Genomic DNA, 17,763 nt, shown 5'->3' on the forward strand with positions numbered 1-17,763 from the left:
TATACATATCCTCCAAGTAATTTTCCATAGTGAGATAGCGCCCACTATGGATTTAGACTGATCTGACGATCATGAAGACTCGCCATATTATTGCGCTATCTCCTTAAAAGAAACTTGAAAACCTAGGCCCACGAACCACTTGGCAACCACTTGTTATCTTCATCCTGGCGTAACCTGGCCCTACCGATCCATGTGGCACAATGGTGGTATGGGTAATATCCTCATAGTTTTCCATAGTGAGATAGCGTCCACCGTTGATTTTCCCTAGATCTATGGTGATCAACAAAAATGCACGACTGCACACCGAGTTGGCTGAGTGGACCAATGAAATATCACCATTGTACTATGACCCACCTGACAATTGCCATCAAGGACGAGCCATAATATTACTTTGGAGAAGGGCATGCCCATGATGTCGTCTGTGCCACGCGTTGTCGAGGCGCTATATCGCTATGGATAATTTCCTCGCAGTTTTCCATAGCGAGATAGCACCCACCATTGATCCAAACTGATTTGAGGGTGAGGAAATCTTCATGCATTCAAAAGGGGCGTGGGTCCAGGTAACTGTTGACATCAACGAACTGCCCAGCTGGTGATGAATCAAAGCCTTGTTCCAAGCACAGTCATCCTTCCACGTTGCCAGAGGTCCCACCGTGTGCGCTAAATTTCATCACTGATATCCAACGGGGCATGCTTGGGACTCACCTTGCTTCTGATGTCGCTGTAGTATCATTTTTCGTCCGGGCGCTATGTTGCTAACGACGAGGAACACAAATTTTTTGATAGTGCTATAGCGCCCACCGTGGATCTATCAAAACTCAGCACTGGAGAAACAACAAGGAAAGGGAGGACCCACTCGACACATGGCCAAAAGGCGCTATGTTCCTATGGAAAAACAACGTGCAACTTCCCATAGCGAGATAGCGCCAATCGTTGATCTTCCTTAGATTTGACGATGGGGACTTGCGGGCCCATAGAAATATTAAAATGCGCAAGGAAGAAATATCATAAGGTTAGCCTAAAGTATTTTGTGCCCTTTTGAATATTTGAATATTTAAAACTTGTGAACGTTACTATGTTGAATTCAAATGTGGTGATTCTGGCGGGAAGGCAAAAATGACTAACATGCTTCTTATTGTCACCGCAAATGCATAATTACAAAATTTTGAAATACAATATGCAAACCCACATGGGCACTTTCCTTTCAGTAATTTGCAACATAGAGCTATGAACTATCACCCAGAGTTGTCCTAGACAATGTACAAACATTCTTTAAATAGACATATTTACACCAACCGAGAAGTTTCTAGACCAATCTTATTAGATTTCCACAATCCATTAAACATATAATTTTTGCTTCTAGATTTGGTTGTGTTTGCTTTTTTTAGCATCAACATTTCATATCACACTCTGTGATCCATCATCAGGATGAGAGAATGCAAGAATGGAATAGTTCTAGATTTGATTGTGTTTGTTTTGTTTAGCATCAACGTTTCGGATCACACTCCGTGACCCATCATCAGGATGAGAGAATGCAAGAATGGAATCGTATATTCTTGCATTCTCTCATCCTGATGATGGGTCACGGAGTGTGATCCGAAATGTTGATGCTAAACAAAACAAACACAATCAAATCCATAAGCAAAAATTATAAGTTTCTAGACATCAAACCCCAACCCTTGAGACTAATTAACTTTAAAATTCCATATAGAATAGGCCCGATACACTTTTGACACTTATTTTGGAAATTTTGGTCAACCCTACTTCAGAAGGCCATAATTTTTGAACCGTTGCTCTAATTGGCTATTATAACCACTTTTCATAATCCTTGGCTTAAGATTTGCAAGGCTTTACACACAGAAGGTCAAATTGACCCCATTTCAAAGCTCATCTAGTGTCTCCAAGGGCTTCAACGGTGAGCTTGAAGTTTTTATACCAAAATTACACACCAAAAATACCTAATAAATCCACAAATACTTATCATATGGCACTAAGCCTTAATTGATAGGCTGATATATCCAAGATGAACATCCACCTCTGAAATTAGGACATTTTGAGCTTGTATGACTAATTTACTAAGTAGAAAATCTCTAGAAACAACAACTCTGCAGTAAGACAACCCTTATTCAATAAATAGAAAGGAAATATTTTTGGGTGATGCAAGATTGGTCTTACACCCACGATGGTCCTCTGTCACAACCTTGTGTAATGGACCCAAGAAGTTTAAAATAATAGGATCTAGTGCCATTCACTTCTAACCTTTTGAATTTATCTTTATCAACATAGAATCTATCAAATTTGCAAAAGATTGTTTTATCCCCTAGTTAAAGATTGGACTCAGTATACAATATAGCTTTGTTGTTAGTCTTATTGCTATCCAAACTGCCAAAGAGCTTGTGTTTATTGATCTTTTTATACCAAAAGTATCTGTCTGCACCATTCTAGTCAAAATGACACCCTTTAACCTCATTTTAAGGGGGTTCAATCATATTAATGTCATTTCCAAAAATCCATGAATTGTTTCTTAGTTGGAACATCCATTTCCACAACTCAGTTCTTTCTATGTGGTCATTTTCTGCATATACATTATAGGTGCCAATCTTTTCATGACTATATCTAAAAATGATCCAAATTATTTAGATTAATCCGTGACAAGGAGGACATTCCAAATTGGTAATATGTTTGCTCCACTTAGGGCCAACTAAAATGACAACCCCACTTTTCCTTTATGGCGAGATGTGGTGAAGTATTTGAGATCTTTTGAGATGCATTTTAGGGATACATCTTGATAAAAACCAACAACTTTAATTTCTTGGAGAAGGATAACATCTTTTCCTCTATTCATCATAAGAAATCTTTTAATAATATATTTCCTATTAGGGGAATCAAGGGCCATGACATTCCATGACATACATTTCAAGTCCATAGGCAACCTTAAAAATCAATATCCATGAGTGTTATAAAAGCTCTTATAGAAGCTTGGGAGTTGTTTCCTTGGTATTTATTCCCTTTATTGTTATTAAAGGAGTCCTTCAATCCCCCTCTCTTCTTCTTAATCACAACCTCTTAGGGGTCCAAGTATTGAATAGGGGTTTCCAAAGTGTTTCTTAACCTTTTGATCCTTTCCCTCCCCTTCTTTTTTAGAGCATTAAAAAAAAAAATGCTAGGTTCATCTTGAGTGGCATTGACGAGAACAATAATGATCTCATTAATATCTTCTTTACCTAATTTTAGTGCATGAAACATCTCTTAAGGAGCATCACTTGGCTCTACCTCTTGAATCTTAATGGTACCAGGGTTAGAAGAGACATAAAGGGGAAATGCAAAAATGAAATGCTTGCAAAGGGGAGGTGGGGGAGGAAGATTCAAGATGATCACAAGGGAGAAATTAGAGAGCTTTTTCTCTTTAGCATGCATATTTTGAAGGGCTTCCAAGCCATCACAAGAAACTACAATATTAGTATCGTTGTTTAAATTCTTAACCCTACCCAAAATCCTAGATTCGTTCTTAGTCACCTTGTGGACACTTCCAACCTTGCTACCATTCTTATCTAGGACTAAGGGTGAAATGACATGTTTTTCCAAAGATGCCTAGTCCATGGAGGTAGGATTGTGGGGTGAGGAACCTTCACCTTTGGAGGATCTGTTACTAATAAACATAGGATCAAGGACCCTTGTGATTTTTTCAATAGAAAGTTTTTGAGCATTCTTAGTCCCGTGTTTAGGATGAGGATCATAGGGCTTCAAACCAAATTTTCAAGAGTTGGCCTTAAGTAGGTTTTGACCCCTAGGGAGAGTCTAGCTGGTGTACAAAGTGACAAGTTCACCTTTTCCGAGAAAGCAACTTTGAGGTGGTCAAGTTTTTTAGAAATGACCATAAAGTTTGATGGAAGATGTCTTAGAGGGGGTATGAGAAGAAAATTTAAAGGGCTATGTATTTGGAGTATTCTTGGCAAGATTATTAAGGTAAGAATTACCATTGCAAGTCTCTAATGATTTAGGGTTAGCAATAAGTTTCTTTTGATTAGTGGACAAGAGCTTCACATACGTCTTGTCCTACACAAGAAGCACACATTGATTCCTCCAAGGAATTTAACAAAACAAGAAACCAATTGATCATCCAAATCATTTCCCCCCCCTTGGCGATGTCTAGACTAGGGTTGAGAGATATAAGGACCCTTGCATTAGTATGGAGGAGAAGATAATTAGTTTTTATCAACCCTTATAACATTTATAATGAGTTAAAGAGCACGAGGTATAATATTGAACAAAAATGGAGGAACATTTTCATTAGAGAGCCACCAAGGGCAGGATAGGGCAAAAATCTCCTCTTGTATAGGTTATGGAGACCATGAGATGACCCAAAAGTAATAGGCACCTATCCTCCAAAACTGTCTTAATACTTTTCTTTTCGCTATTATTGTTTATTGAAAACCCCAAAACAATCCTTGCTGTAACATACGAAAGCATGAAAAGTGAAAAACTAATATTTTTCCCCACACTTTATGAAGCCACTCATTTTAAAAAGTTTGAGAAGGCAGATTAGTTAGTTCCTGGGTTACTAGAAATACAATAGAGCTCTTTAATTTAGATTTTTCTACATCAATAGCCATGACCATTTGTTGGTTAGGTTTAAGCGTTGGTAGGTAGTTCCTTACATCCATTGAAGTCCTTGGTAGAGGTGGATGTGGTTGATCACTACTTGTAGAAGCGTGCTCCATCTAGGATTGAGAGGGTTTCTTGTAATGCTTCCTTGAAAGACGCATGTTCGACCACCAATGATTTTTGGAGACATTGAACACTTTGATTATGGTTTGCCATTGGGAAATAAATGCTATTAATAGAAAATGACCTTCTACACACAAGGAAGGCCTACTTGAAGATCATACTCAACTTACAACCAATAGATTTCTTATTTATATGTGAAACTATTTTTAAAACTAGTTATCAAAAATTAAATGAAAACAACTTCAAATTAATCTGAAAAGTATTGTAATATGTCTACCAATATTTATATAGTTATGTAAATTTGTAAAATTTATATAGTTATGTAGATTTGTAAAAGTATATGTTAAATAATTTAAAAAAAAAAATATTCCTTCCATCCAATTTAATTCTTTTCGGTCGCATAGGCAAGATTCAGTCCCCCAAAACCTAAAATTTATTTTCAGAGGTTTAAGCCGATGAAAAAATGCAGTGGCAGTCACAGAGTTTCTGAAGGAAGGTTCCGCCATTGTTAGAGCTGAAAGGATCAAGATTTCCGACAATGTTTAATATGAAGAAAAACCAGCAGCACCATAAGAGCAATGTATCCAGAGGAGGAGGAAGAGGAGGACGAGGAGGAGGAAGTAACAGAAAAAGAAAAACTCCTGCAATTGGCAATGACCCATTTTTCAACGATAAAACCTTTAAACGACAAAGAGGGAAAGGGGAGGAGATTCACAGCAGCGAAGAAGACGACAACGATTTTGTTGACAGAAATGGGGAGGAAGAAGATGAAGACGTCGCCTTGGAAGATACAGAGACTGCTGATGATAAGCGACTTAAGTTGGCCAAAGCTTATCTGGACAAAATTAGGGAAATAACAAAAGATCAGGATGAGGAAAACGAAGAAGATGAAGATGAAGAAGGGCGGAGGGGTAAACGGGATTCGCTTGTTGCCGAGATTCTTCAGCAGGAGCAGCTCGAAGAGAGCGGCCGTGTGCAGCGTCTTCTTGCTTCGAGGTATTTCCCTTCTTCATTTAAATTTATTTATCGGATTGATAAAATTCTCTTTTTGGCTAAGGTAATAATTGGGAGGATGATTTTGAAGGTATCACGTGCGAGAAAACTTTTTCTTGATAAGAACATTGAGCAATGGAGTTCATGAAATCACTTGATTTTTGTTTTGGTTAAGAGACAGTCCTAAAGGTAGAAATTGAGCACGACAGCATTTTAAAGAAGCAAGATAGACATTGCAAGGAGCAATAGAACTAGTGTCAGTTTACATGGGCAATATTGTGTAGTTTTCTCTTTAGGGACATTTCCTATTTTTGCCCTAGAACAATAGTTCCTATTTAGGTTGAAAACTGTATTGTATCTTAAATATTAAAAAATGATGAAATTTAATTATCATTCAACTCAATAATTCTGAAAAGAAAACTCATCTGAGTTTTCTGCTGTGTCATTGCTGATTGTAGTTCTCTTCCTTAATATTGACTTGTCTTTCACTCCTTAATAGGTCCTCATATATAATCCAAATTGCTGATCTGCTTATTCGATTTCCATTCCAAAAATGTCTTGAATTCTCCCATCTACAAATGCATTTTGCTCACCCTTGTAGCTTCCAGAGTTGGGGGACTCACACCTTTCCATAATGGGGCACTGCTTTTTAATTAGAGAAATGGCAGAAAAGCTTCTGATCTACAGCCATGGGCTGGTTGTCTGTGCAGTACATAGGCTTTTGGGCGGGGATTTTCTCTCATCTGAGCATTGTTGTTGTGTGAATATGGATATTACGACAATGTTTGTTGCAGTCTTGAACAATGTTGGTGAAGCGAAGGATATGGTTGCATTGTGTACGAAGCTTTTCAAGAAAATTTCCTTGATGAATTAGACCATATGCAGGAGAACATTGATGAAAAGAAGATGATCGCTTTGCTAAAATTCTACTATGTGATATGTCAATGAGGGAAGGAAGTGAAGAGATATCCCCTTTGCTGGGTGGATGGTTCTAGAATTGTGTAGCGGTGGATGGTGGCAAGATGCAATACTTTTCTGAAGAAATTGATGGACCTACTAAAGGAGTGTGGCCTGGTTGGTTGCAGAAGTAATTCATTTTGGAAGGTCTTGCTAGGGATGAGGAGAGTGTTCAGGTCAAAGATATCAGTGTTGCCTCCTCTAGTGTGGAGCTACTTGTGAAAGAGGATTTGGCCATTCATTCTAAGTGTGGCCCTGGATGCCTAGTCAAGGTTTGTGCTGCCAAGGAAATGCCTGGATGGGTTGTTGTTTAGTAGGATTTATAGAAGATGTTCGGTTGAGGGGTAGATGAATTACAGATAGAAGTAATAATCAGGACATTTTGAATACAGTCTCTTGCCCAATGATGTGATTTTTTAGATATTACTACAAGGGCGCTGCCCCTAGCCGATATTTAATGATAAAAAATATTCCAGTCAACCCTATTAAAAATTAAATTGCTTTATAATTTCTTCTAACTCTACTTTCCCTTTTAAAATAAATTTCTTCTATTTAATTCTTGTAGATATGGTTGGCGGTGGCCTATTATAATGAATTGCCATTATATTTTATTGTATATCCTAGGTTTATTTATTAAGAACATGATCTCTAGCATGGGCATGATATATTGCAAACGTAAAGTTGTATCATATGGTTGGTTGTAGTAGTTGCCTAAATTCCTTCAAAAATATGAAAACTTTTTGTTCCTTTGAATCTGTCAAGATGAGTAATACATACAAGCATGCAATTATATAGTCATAGGCATGAAGAGTTTTCATAGTTCAAATCAAAATTGTATTCATTAAAAGGCAACTTTCAAACCTAAAACAATCCTCAAATATAGTCGCATATGATTCTATAGAGGAAAACATGCAGAAATCATACAAGAACTGTGAAATGAGGTAAAAGGGGGTAGATAAATAGTTACAGAAGTCTGTGATAGAAGTCAGTTGTAGTGCTTGATGTATAGGAGCATTGCTTGTGGAGGTAGACTTGGCCATGCTGTAGATGTCAATGTTTCACATCCAAAACATGTTGAGGCTCTCGTTAATACTAGTGGTGAGCTTTTAGCATGTGGGGAATATCTAAGCTGTGCTGTATAACACTTTTTGGTGATTTATATACGTGGGGAAATGGTAGTCATATGGGTTCTAGAAGAGCTAAATGGACATTTGGAAGGAATATCCTCATCTTCAATTTCTTGGGGACCACGACACACTGTTATAGTAATCTCTATGGGCTAGTTCTTTACATTTGGTGATGTAACATGTGTTTTGGGTTGTGGAGAGGGCCTCAAGAAATGAGCCCCCTTGCTCCATCTGATCTTGAACTTTTGGTAGAGGAATTGCCCACTTTTGGCCACACTTAAAGAACAATCCATGGTTCTTACACGAGACCAAATCAAATAGCTGGAAATGATATTTTACAAGAGTTTCAAGAGATTGCCAATTATCACATTCATAGATGTATCTATGCAAAGGGATTGACTTTCAACATTTTCTTCTCACCATGTTGGCAAAAAATGCTCAGATAAATTAATGAAGATTGAAAAGGGTACAAGTGCCTAGGTTTTGAGGTATGTGACAACTAATTGCAAAAGACGAACCTCGTAAGGGATCCATTGAAGCCCATAAGTAATTTGTGGGATGAGGTAGAGGTATCCATATCATGGATGGAATAATGGAAACCTTTAGTTGTTGATCAATCAAAGTCATTGAAGTGACTTGTAAAAGGAAAATGCATCTAATAATAGTGGATTTTAAGGGGGAGATGAAGGATGGTGCATGTGTTGATTACATCTTTATCTTGACCATTATCATAATAGACAACACCAATAATTGTAGAGTAGTTGGCTTTTGGTTGAGGAGCATTATTTGTTGGTTTTCGCGAAGGATCGCTGCAAATGTACTAAGCGCTGCCAGATTGGTATTTGTGTTCCAAATGCCAGCAACCTCTAATTTATAATGAGCAAAGGCTATGAAGAGACGGGGATGCACCGGGGACTTGGGCTATGAAACTATAATTATTATGCACTATTATCATAGTAACATGGAGACACGTCCCTCCCCTTTTGCCCCACATCTCGAAGAAGGGGATGCACCAGGTACTTGGGGACTTTGTCCCCCTATCCCAAGCGACACCGTCAATTTTTGCCACCTTCACTGAGGATGGGGGGATGTCCAATGTTTACTATGTGCTGATTTGACTATTTATGTTCAATGTTCGATGTTCCAACTCAATGCAATGTTCAAGTATTGACACTTTTACATCTTTATATCTTCTATTGCAATACATCTTTTCATAACTAGCATTTTAAGTATCGTATGTATAGTATATACAACGCCCCGTCCCCTGCCACCGTCTCCCCGTTGTCCCCAAATTGAGGCCCCTCTGTAAGCCCGTCCTAGGAACTTGCCCCCCAATTCTGCCGTCCCCCCGTCCCCGAAGGCGGTGTAACTATGACTATTATAGATTGCCCTTTTACAAGAAGCAACAAACTCTTATAGTTTATAATTAATATTACAAAGTAGTTTCAAAATATTAATTGTTATTGTCTATTAATAAATATTAATAGCATAGAAGCAAAAAATGACAAAAAATCACGATTATGTGTGATTAATCATTAGTTGGCATGTGCAGTGATTCATTCTCCCAAAAATCAAGGATTTTTGGTCAATGACTTTCAACTTTTTTTGCAATTTATTAGATGATTAATTGGCAAAAAGTGACAATTTGATAAGCAAAATAATTACGGGAAACTAGCAAAAACTCTAATAGCAATTGTGATGGGAAAAACTTGCAAAAATATGACGTGTTTCTCTACGAAATTGATGCGTGGCGTTCAAGATGCAATTGGGAAAGTGGGGTTGAAAGTTTTGCGTAGTCGCGAAGTATTGTAGATTCGGGAAGTGGCATGAGAGATAGGCAATTACAAAGAAATTTTTCCTCTCTGTATTGAATATATTGTATAACTTGATTGATAATATTTCTTTTCTAACATTGATTTTGTTTATGTGAATTTCAAATATTTAAATTGTTGCAATATGAAGCAAAAGAAGATCATAACAAAGCTTCCTTATTTGTTGCAATATATCTAAAAGAGTAGGGTAGCATTGTTTTTCACTATCTATTTTAGAGAAAACAAGGAACCCGTCGATAATTATATAAATCACTTTAGGCTTGTCAATTATGACATATAAGTTCTTATGATTTATGAAATTGCTCAATATTTATAACTTAAATTAAATTTATAATTCACACAGCTCAGTCTTTATGTTCAACATATATAGAATTGTTTTGTTATATACACGTGTATGTATCACTTCACATATGTGTATGTCATGCCAACTTTGTATACAATTGTTTGTTGAGTGTATATAATGAAAGGAACTTGAGAGAGTTCTAAATAATGAATTTTCCTTCTTATCAATTGATGAGATTAAGGGGCTTCCTAATGAATGCTTCATAAGGCACAATACTTGTTAAAGGTTTTGCAAACAGGGTTTCAAGCAAAGTAGCCTTAACCTTGGACGAAACTCCATGGTTAAGCATGTCTAAGCTATAATACTAGGATGAATGACCTCTCGAGAAGTCTTAATGCTTCACCTCTACGAGCTTCACCTAGATGCAACGAGTGGTTAGTGCTCCATTCATTTTCATGAGGGATGGGCTCTTGTGAACCACTACTCACAAAACATGGGTCAACGAGTTTAACTCAAAAATTATTAGCAATATCAAAATTTAACTTATGGAAAATATCTCCAACTTATCATTTAATGAGCTTAAGGGGCTTTATAATGAATGTTTCATAGGGCAGAACACTTGCTGAAGGTTTTGTGAATGGGGTTGCAAACAAAATGGGCCTAACCTTGGAGGCAACTTTGTGGTTAAGTGCACTTTGAGTTGGAATAGTACTAGGATGGGTGATGTTTTGGAAAGTCCCGATGCTTCACCTCTGCTCATCACCTAGATTCAATGAGTGTTAAGTGTTCCATTCATTCTCATGAGAGATGGATTCTTGAGAACCATTACTCAAGAAACTTGGATCAATGAGTTTGACTAAAAAATTACACTGATGAATTTTGATAGAGATATCATAGTTTGACTTGTTGTGGAAAATATGGCCTACTTATTATTTGATTTGTATAAGGGGCTTTCCAATAAATGGTTCATAAGGCACAACACATATTGAAGGTTATGTAAATGGGGTTGCAAGCCAAGTGGGATTAACTTTGGAGGAAACTTCGTTGTTAAACACACTTGAGCTAGACCACTATTAGGATGGGTGACGACTTGGGAAGTCTTGGTGCTTCACTCTTTATCACTTAGATGCAATGAATGCTAATTGTTCCATTCAATCTCATAAGAGATGGGTTCTTGCGAACCACTAATGAAACTTAGGTCAATGAGTTTGACTAAAAAACTACATAGATGAATCCTGATAGTAAATATAACGATTAGATTTTCTATGGAAAACATCTCCCACTTATCAATTGATGAGTTTAAGAGGCTTTCTAAAGAATGATTCTTAAGGTACAATCATGGTTAATTGCACTTATGCTTGGAGTAGTACTGGGATGGGTGACCTTTTGGGAAGTCCTAGTGGTTCACGTTTGTGAGCACCACTTGGATGTAATGAGTGCACAGTGTTCCATTCATTCTTATGTGAGATGGAATCTTGTAAACTACTACTCATGAAACTTGGGTCAATGAGTTTGACTCAAAAACTACACAGACAAATCCTGATAGCAATATCACAAATGAATTCTACTTAAATGAATATGAAGATTTTCGTAGCTTCATCCTGATTTTGAAAAATAAGAAAGGCCACATCATATTTTGTTGTTCAAATCATAGCTTGATTGAATTCTAAACAAACAATATCACGGTTAAAACTTTGAGTACTCCAAGTTTAAAATATATCAGGAGGTTGTGCAAGTGCTTTGAATCATTATGTATGTCCCTTTTCATCCATTCTATGGAAATGTCGTTTAATTAAAAAAGAAGCGCAGTTCTTGACTGCTTTTCTTGAGTTTTTCACATTTTTTTGTCTATATCTGATTTTTGTCGATTTTTTCCAAAATTCCACTCCTCTGGTTTGCGGATTTAAAAATCCCACTCCTCTGGTTTGTGGATTTACTCCCCAAACGATTTATGCTTTTATGGGGCTCTAAACCATGAGATACTCTGCTTTGGTTATCAGTAAGTTTATACATTGCAAGTTGAAGTTATGATTTTATAGTACCTAAATTTCTGTTATAGTACTTCGCATTTTTGCAGTACTATACATTTTTTATTTTAGCTATGGCCTTAGTGGAACTTAAATTTAGGGACATTGCAGAAATTATCTTTTTGGGACAAGTTCTGCACGTTTTTCTTTTGGGTGTGGATCCAACTCTAAATGATGCCATGGATATACAGCTTAAGCTTTTGCACCAGAAATAAGTCACAGTTGACTGTATGCCGTCAAATTACAATGATCTTTTAGTTATTTTTATTGGTGTCTGGAGTTCTCAACTGTATATTGGTTTAGTTGTGTTTTATTGTTGATGCGACAAATAAGAGCAACTTGATGGCCTGGAGATTCAAACCTCTTGTGTTTAAATTTTTTATTATAAGAAATTTTTTTCTTGAGGTGATTCTTTGTGTTTATTTAGACCAGGGCTTTTATTTTAAAGTTTTTGAGTTTCATTCACCAGAGAATGGTTCAAACACTTAAAATTAGTAGTTATGATAATCTGAAATATTAACAGAAGATTGTTAATCTAAAAATACTTGCTTGTTTACTTGATTGTCAATGAAATATTAACAAAATACAATTTAAAGATAATTTTTTCGTAGATGTTATGATAGCTTGCTGGTGCATTTATCTTTTCTCTACTTCCAGAAAAGGCATTGTATTCAACTGAACTGCCTAGTCGTTTGATTCTGTTACATGTGTGCATACTTCATTCAAGGAACAAGTCTATGCGCATGAATGTTTATAGCTGTTTTAGTTTCTTTTTTTGATGTTTATATCATGAATTTTGAATAGCTATCCAGCCTCTTGGCAATATTTTTTTTTTGCTAAAGAAATGTTGATAGTGTGGTTGGTGCTGAGTTTTGTAAAAGAGTTCAATGCATAGCCTCGTATGATGGTTTGAAGTAGTAAGTAATTGAGTGGACAATTATTCCAAATTCCAAATTTCTCTAATAAGTGCCATAGGAAATTATTGATTAGCCCTTCAGAATTTTCAAAAGAATTCATTTAGTAAATGGAAATTCAAGACAATATGTTGTGGTATGTTAGTTTGGTTCCGTATAATAAATGAATGCTAAAGGTCAATTCTCAACAGGGTTGTGAAGCCTTCCAATCAGGTAGAGTGGCGAGTTGTTAAAAGACACAAGCAGTCTGTAACAGCTGTAGCTCTAAGAGAAGATGATTCAAAGGGTTTCTCAGCATCAAAAGATGGTGCTATTTTTCATTGGGATGTTGAAACAGGTGCAAGTGAGAAATATGACTGGCCCAGCAAGGAAGCCTCTACAAAAAGTTTAAATAGGAAGCAGCGCAACAAACATATTCTATCAATGGCTATCAGTTCTGATGGCCGATACATGGCTACTGGAGGATTAGATCGTTTTGTTCATCTATGGGATACCCGCACACGGGAACATATTCAAGTACAAATTTCATAACCTCTAGTACTTATCCATTATTAATCTGGGCAGAGCAGTCATTCAATTTTTAATCTTCTTTATTTATTGCAGGCCTTTCCAGGTCACAGGGGAGCTGTGTCTTGTTTAGCTTTTCGGCAAGGTACACGGCAACTCATATCTGGATCATTTGATCGCACAATCAAATTGTGGAGTGCAGAAGACAGATTGTACATGGATACTCTCTACGGTCATCAAAGTGAAATCCTAATGGTAGATTGCTTGCGAAAAGAACGAGTTCTTTATGTTGGACATGATCACACATTGCGTTTATGGAAGGTATCTTTTAATGTATTGGTGGAAGGATTTAGGCACTTAGAGATATCCTGTTTCATATATAATTTTTTATATAGCAGCTCAAGTTTACATTAAAAAATAATGTCACTTCTTTTGAGGTGTTTGATGATAGTATTCTGAAATTTTTGCTATCAGTATGTGTTGTGTGTCATGAAACAAATACCAAGATCTGCTGTAATTTGCTTTGAAACTTCTTGTCTAGAAAATCTGAATGATCTTATGGTGTAGGTGCTTAGCTCATCATATCATTCTCCCAATCTAGTGTCTATATTATGGAGCATTCCCGTGGTTGTGAAAAGTTCGTTTTATCTTTCACAATATTTTACCCCTTTTTTCTAGCTTCCCTGTATAGTTTTAGTATTTTATTTGTTGACATTATATAAAATGATGGATCATTTATTACTAATGATGTTCAAGGCAGATAAACTAGAAATTCCCATCACCATCCATTCAGTGGCTTCAACTTTTATGATGAAATCTATTTATGGCCTTTTTTCTTTAGAGTTCTTGTGTGATGGTTATGGTTTACTGATTATTTAATAGATTCTCCCCAATGACTAACTTTGGTGTGCAGATTCCTGAGGAGACACAGTTAGTGTTTAGAGGACCTGCAACATCTTTAGAATGTTGTTGTTTTGTCAACAATGAAGAGTTTATATCAGGTTCTGATGATGGAAGCATAGAACTTTGGAGCATGATGCGGAAAAAACCGGTTTTTATTGCAAAAGGTGCACATGGGCATGCGGGTATTCAACATCTCTCAGAGAATCATGGCGCTGAGGAAAAGCCAGAAGAAATGACATCATCACAAGTTAATGATGGCAATGATATTGGTAAGCAATTTGTAAATGATAATTGGAAATTTGGGTTTAATGTCATGCCACTGTTTGATTAAAATGCCAACATTGAACAAAACTAATTGATCTATTGAGAAAGGTTAAAAAAGACAACATTGAACAAAATGAATTAATTTGCATAGGAAGGTGCAATTAGCAATTATGCTAGGCAAAATAAGTGTCACAACTGCAGCTCTTCAAACTTGAAGTCTCTCTCTCTCTCTCTATACTATTCCGGAATCTCTATGGTAGATATTTTTTTAAAAATCAAGGATGAGTGGATTGTAAAGACAACCCCTGTAACTAGCCAAATTTTTTGCAAGAGAAATAATGTCATTTATTCAAAGAGATATAATTAATTGATAAATCATTGGTGCCTTTATTATACTGTTCAGTTGGAGAGAAATTGGGTTGAGAGAGAGTATTGGGTGTTTGATCATTTTGCTGCATAGATATTTACTGGTCTGAAATATGAGTAAATCTTCTGTATCAAGCGCATCTTATGATATTGTATTTGTATGTATGTGATCTGTGATAAACCAGATTTGAGTGAGTTAGTTAATCTCATTTGAAGAACTTTTATATTCTGTATCTGCATAGTTTAAGTGATTGAACTTCGTATACTACTGACTGATCAATTGTTTGGTATTGATAATCAGAAGTTTAAGAGCCCTGTGTATTTGTTTTAGCTTTCTATAAAAGGGTCTATATTTTGTGGGGCTGGATTTTCCACCCCTGAGTAGGAGGGTTTTCTCAGGATAAGTTATTGTGTCATTTGTTATCACATTCCTGTATTCTGGTTCGAAAACATTGTTTTGGTTTGGACCTTGTTACTGCTTTTTGGATGTCTATGTTTTTAACACGCTTTTGTTTTGGTTCATTTGTTTCTCTTTCTTTTCTTCTCTAGTTTATGTGTTTAAAACATTGTGTTGAATTTTTTGCTTGGATGCAGGAAATGGTAACGTAACACATAAAATGGGAAGTAGCTCTTCTGTAGAGTCCTGGGTTGGAGCTCTTGCAGTGTGTAGAGGGAGTGATCTTGCTGCATCAGGGGCTGGTGATGGAATTGTGCGATTGTGGGCTATTGAGAACAGCAATAAAAGCCTTAAAGTTGTGCATGATATACCTTTGGTAAGAAATGAGATCACCTTTTTCTGTTCTGAAGTCAATGTCAGATGAGAAAAGGCCTAATTAAAATTTAAATAGCACCAGTGAGCATATTTTTAGTGGGAAGTTCATATTGCTGAAGTTAAATGCTAAGGTTATCTAATTAGACTCATTAAAAGATGATTGTCTTGCACTATTGCATATTGCAAATATATGTTACATTAAGGGCTTGCTTTTCTGCCTTTTTAACTTCTGATGTAAAACTTTCCTTGCATTTGAGTGCATATTGTTAAGATTATAGCTACAGTCGGATTGATTTAATCATAAGATACAATGTTGATATAATAAAGATTATATATGTATAGTGCATAGAGGATTATCAAACAACAAAAATGGAATGTATCTGCCGGCAAAACAAACTTCATCTCAGCTATGGGAATGAAAGAAGATAAGGTATCACAATTAACCTTCTACCACGTATACTCGAGTCAATGGAATATAAGGATTGACTCATCAAACAAGACTTACATTGATACCTATTATTGAGCATCCACACTATGGAAGAGAATCAGGTCTACTATCATTTGAAGACTTGTTCTACAGACCATATTTTAAATACACAGTGCAGAAACTAGAATTGAACAAAATTCTCTTCACACAAAAACCTACCATTACTGAATTGTAAAGGAAGATGAATATTAATAGAAGTTATCTCAAAGATTCATTCGAATGCTCCAGCAATATTCTCTATTGGCAGTGTTGGTACTATAAGCATCAATGATTAGACTCAATTCAGACATCAATATATATTATCCAGTTTTCTATAGCTTAGGATGACACCTCAATCAATTAATAAAAATGTTTGATAGAAATAATCAAGAAGGAAGGAATCACGTAAGTCAGGTCCAGTCAGAATCAGCGACCGGTATAGAACCTCACAATTATATATCATAAAAAATCTCTGTTTCTCTTTCAGCTATCAGACAGAAATTCAACTCTAGGGTAAATTCATTAGTCGCAGATGACTATGATGGAAAAAGAGGGATTACAATTTATAAATCGAATAATATTTAATATGATTGGAATATAATTAGACAATGAATATCCAACCAGGGAATACACATGGCAGAATACATAGTCAATGGTACGAATGAAGATTCAGACTTTGTGTCTATTCAGCATATGTCAGAAACTACTGATGATCATTATATACAAATAACATGCTAACAAAGCATAAGTATCGACCCAAGGAATAATATTAAATCAACTATTTTGGGTATTTGCTGAAAGGTGAAGACACAGAAGAATTTTGTGATGCTTATTATTGATATAATCACCGAATTGGAGAAAAGGGAATCGATTCATCACTTAGAACATACGGTCAGTATTTTTGCCACATATAAACAAACAATGATGGGGGTCTCATAGGAAGTCGGTCCATTTCTTACTTAGTTGAGGAGTTTAATGAAAAATCCAAACTGATCCAAATTAACACAAGGCACTATTAAAGACTGCAATTGTATCATCCCAATCTATGATAAGTCAATAACCAAGATCGAACTAGACAACAATCATATTTGAGGACATTGATTATTGTGAAGAAAATGGTTTGGAAATGTCATCATAACAAAAATATGGTCTCCAGTTGTATAAGAAATTGATAGCATAATTTTAGTGATAAGGAAGTATGAAATGGGAATGTTGATTCAATGAGTAAGAGTGTAAGAGTGTAACGTCTATTGTCAAAATAAGATAATTATATTATCACCCTAAACAAATTGAGAGAAAACTTACCAAAAGGAAGGGGTCATCACAGCGGTAGCTGAGATAGGAAATACGTGATCCAGTTGAACAATGTTTTGTTAATAGGGATGGTAACAATCATGTTCATCTTCAGAAGAGACAAATATCATTAAACACTTCTAGAATATATCTAACATAAAGTCAAATTTGGAAAAATCTGCATATTTGGAACAATGTTCACTATCGCACCATATGATAGAGGGGCTACATCAATATTATGGTGGGGATATGACCATTCACCATAATACTTGTATCATGCATGGAGGCTTATGATGGATTTGGGGATGTTTTCAATAGCAGTTACACATTT

At 36.0% G+C, this 17,763-nt stretch overlaps 1 protein-coding gene across 1 annotated transcript in view; it reads left to right on the top strand.

Annotated features, from left to right (window-relative positions):
* The first annotated feature begins 5,266 nt into the window (after window positions 1-5,266).
* LOC149575970 (U3 snoRNP-associated protein-like EMB2271) overlaps window positions 5,267-17,763 on the top strand; it is a 42,484-nt gene continuing 29,987 nt past the window's right edge. Inside the window, exons 1-5 of the mRNA XM_089817402.1 lie at window positions 5,267-5,724; window positions 13,053-13,377; window positions 13,465-13,689; window positions 14,282-14,540; window positions 15,496-15,674. Of these exons, the coding sequence (XP_089673528.1) occupies window positions 5,267-5,724; window positions 13,053-13,377; window positions 13,465-13,689; window positions 14,282-14,540; window positions 15,496-15,674 (1,446 nt within the window). The remainder of the gene's footprint in view (window positions 5,725-13,052; window positions 13,378-13,464; window positions 13,690-14,281; window positions 14,541-15,495; window positions 15,675-17,763) is intronic.

This window comes from Cupressus sempervirens, chromosome 1 (assembly GCF_028749045.1).
Source record: "Cupressus sempervirens isolate cs-2001-9-10 chromosome 1, ASM2874904v1, whole genome shotgun sequence".
NCBI classification, from domain to species: Eukaryota; Viridiplantae; Streptophyta; class Pinopsida; order Cupressales; family Cupressaceae; genus Cupressus; species Cupressus sempervirens.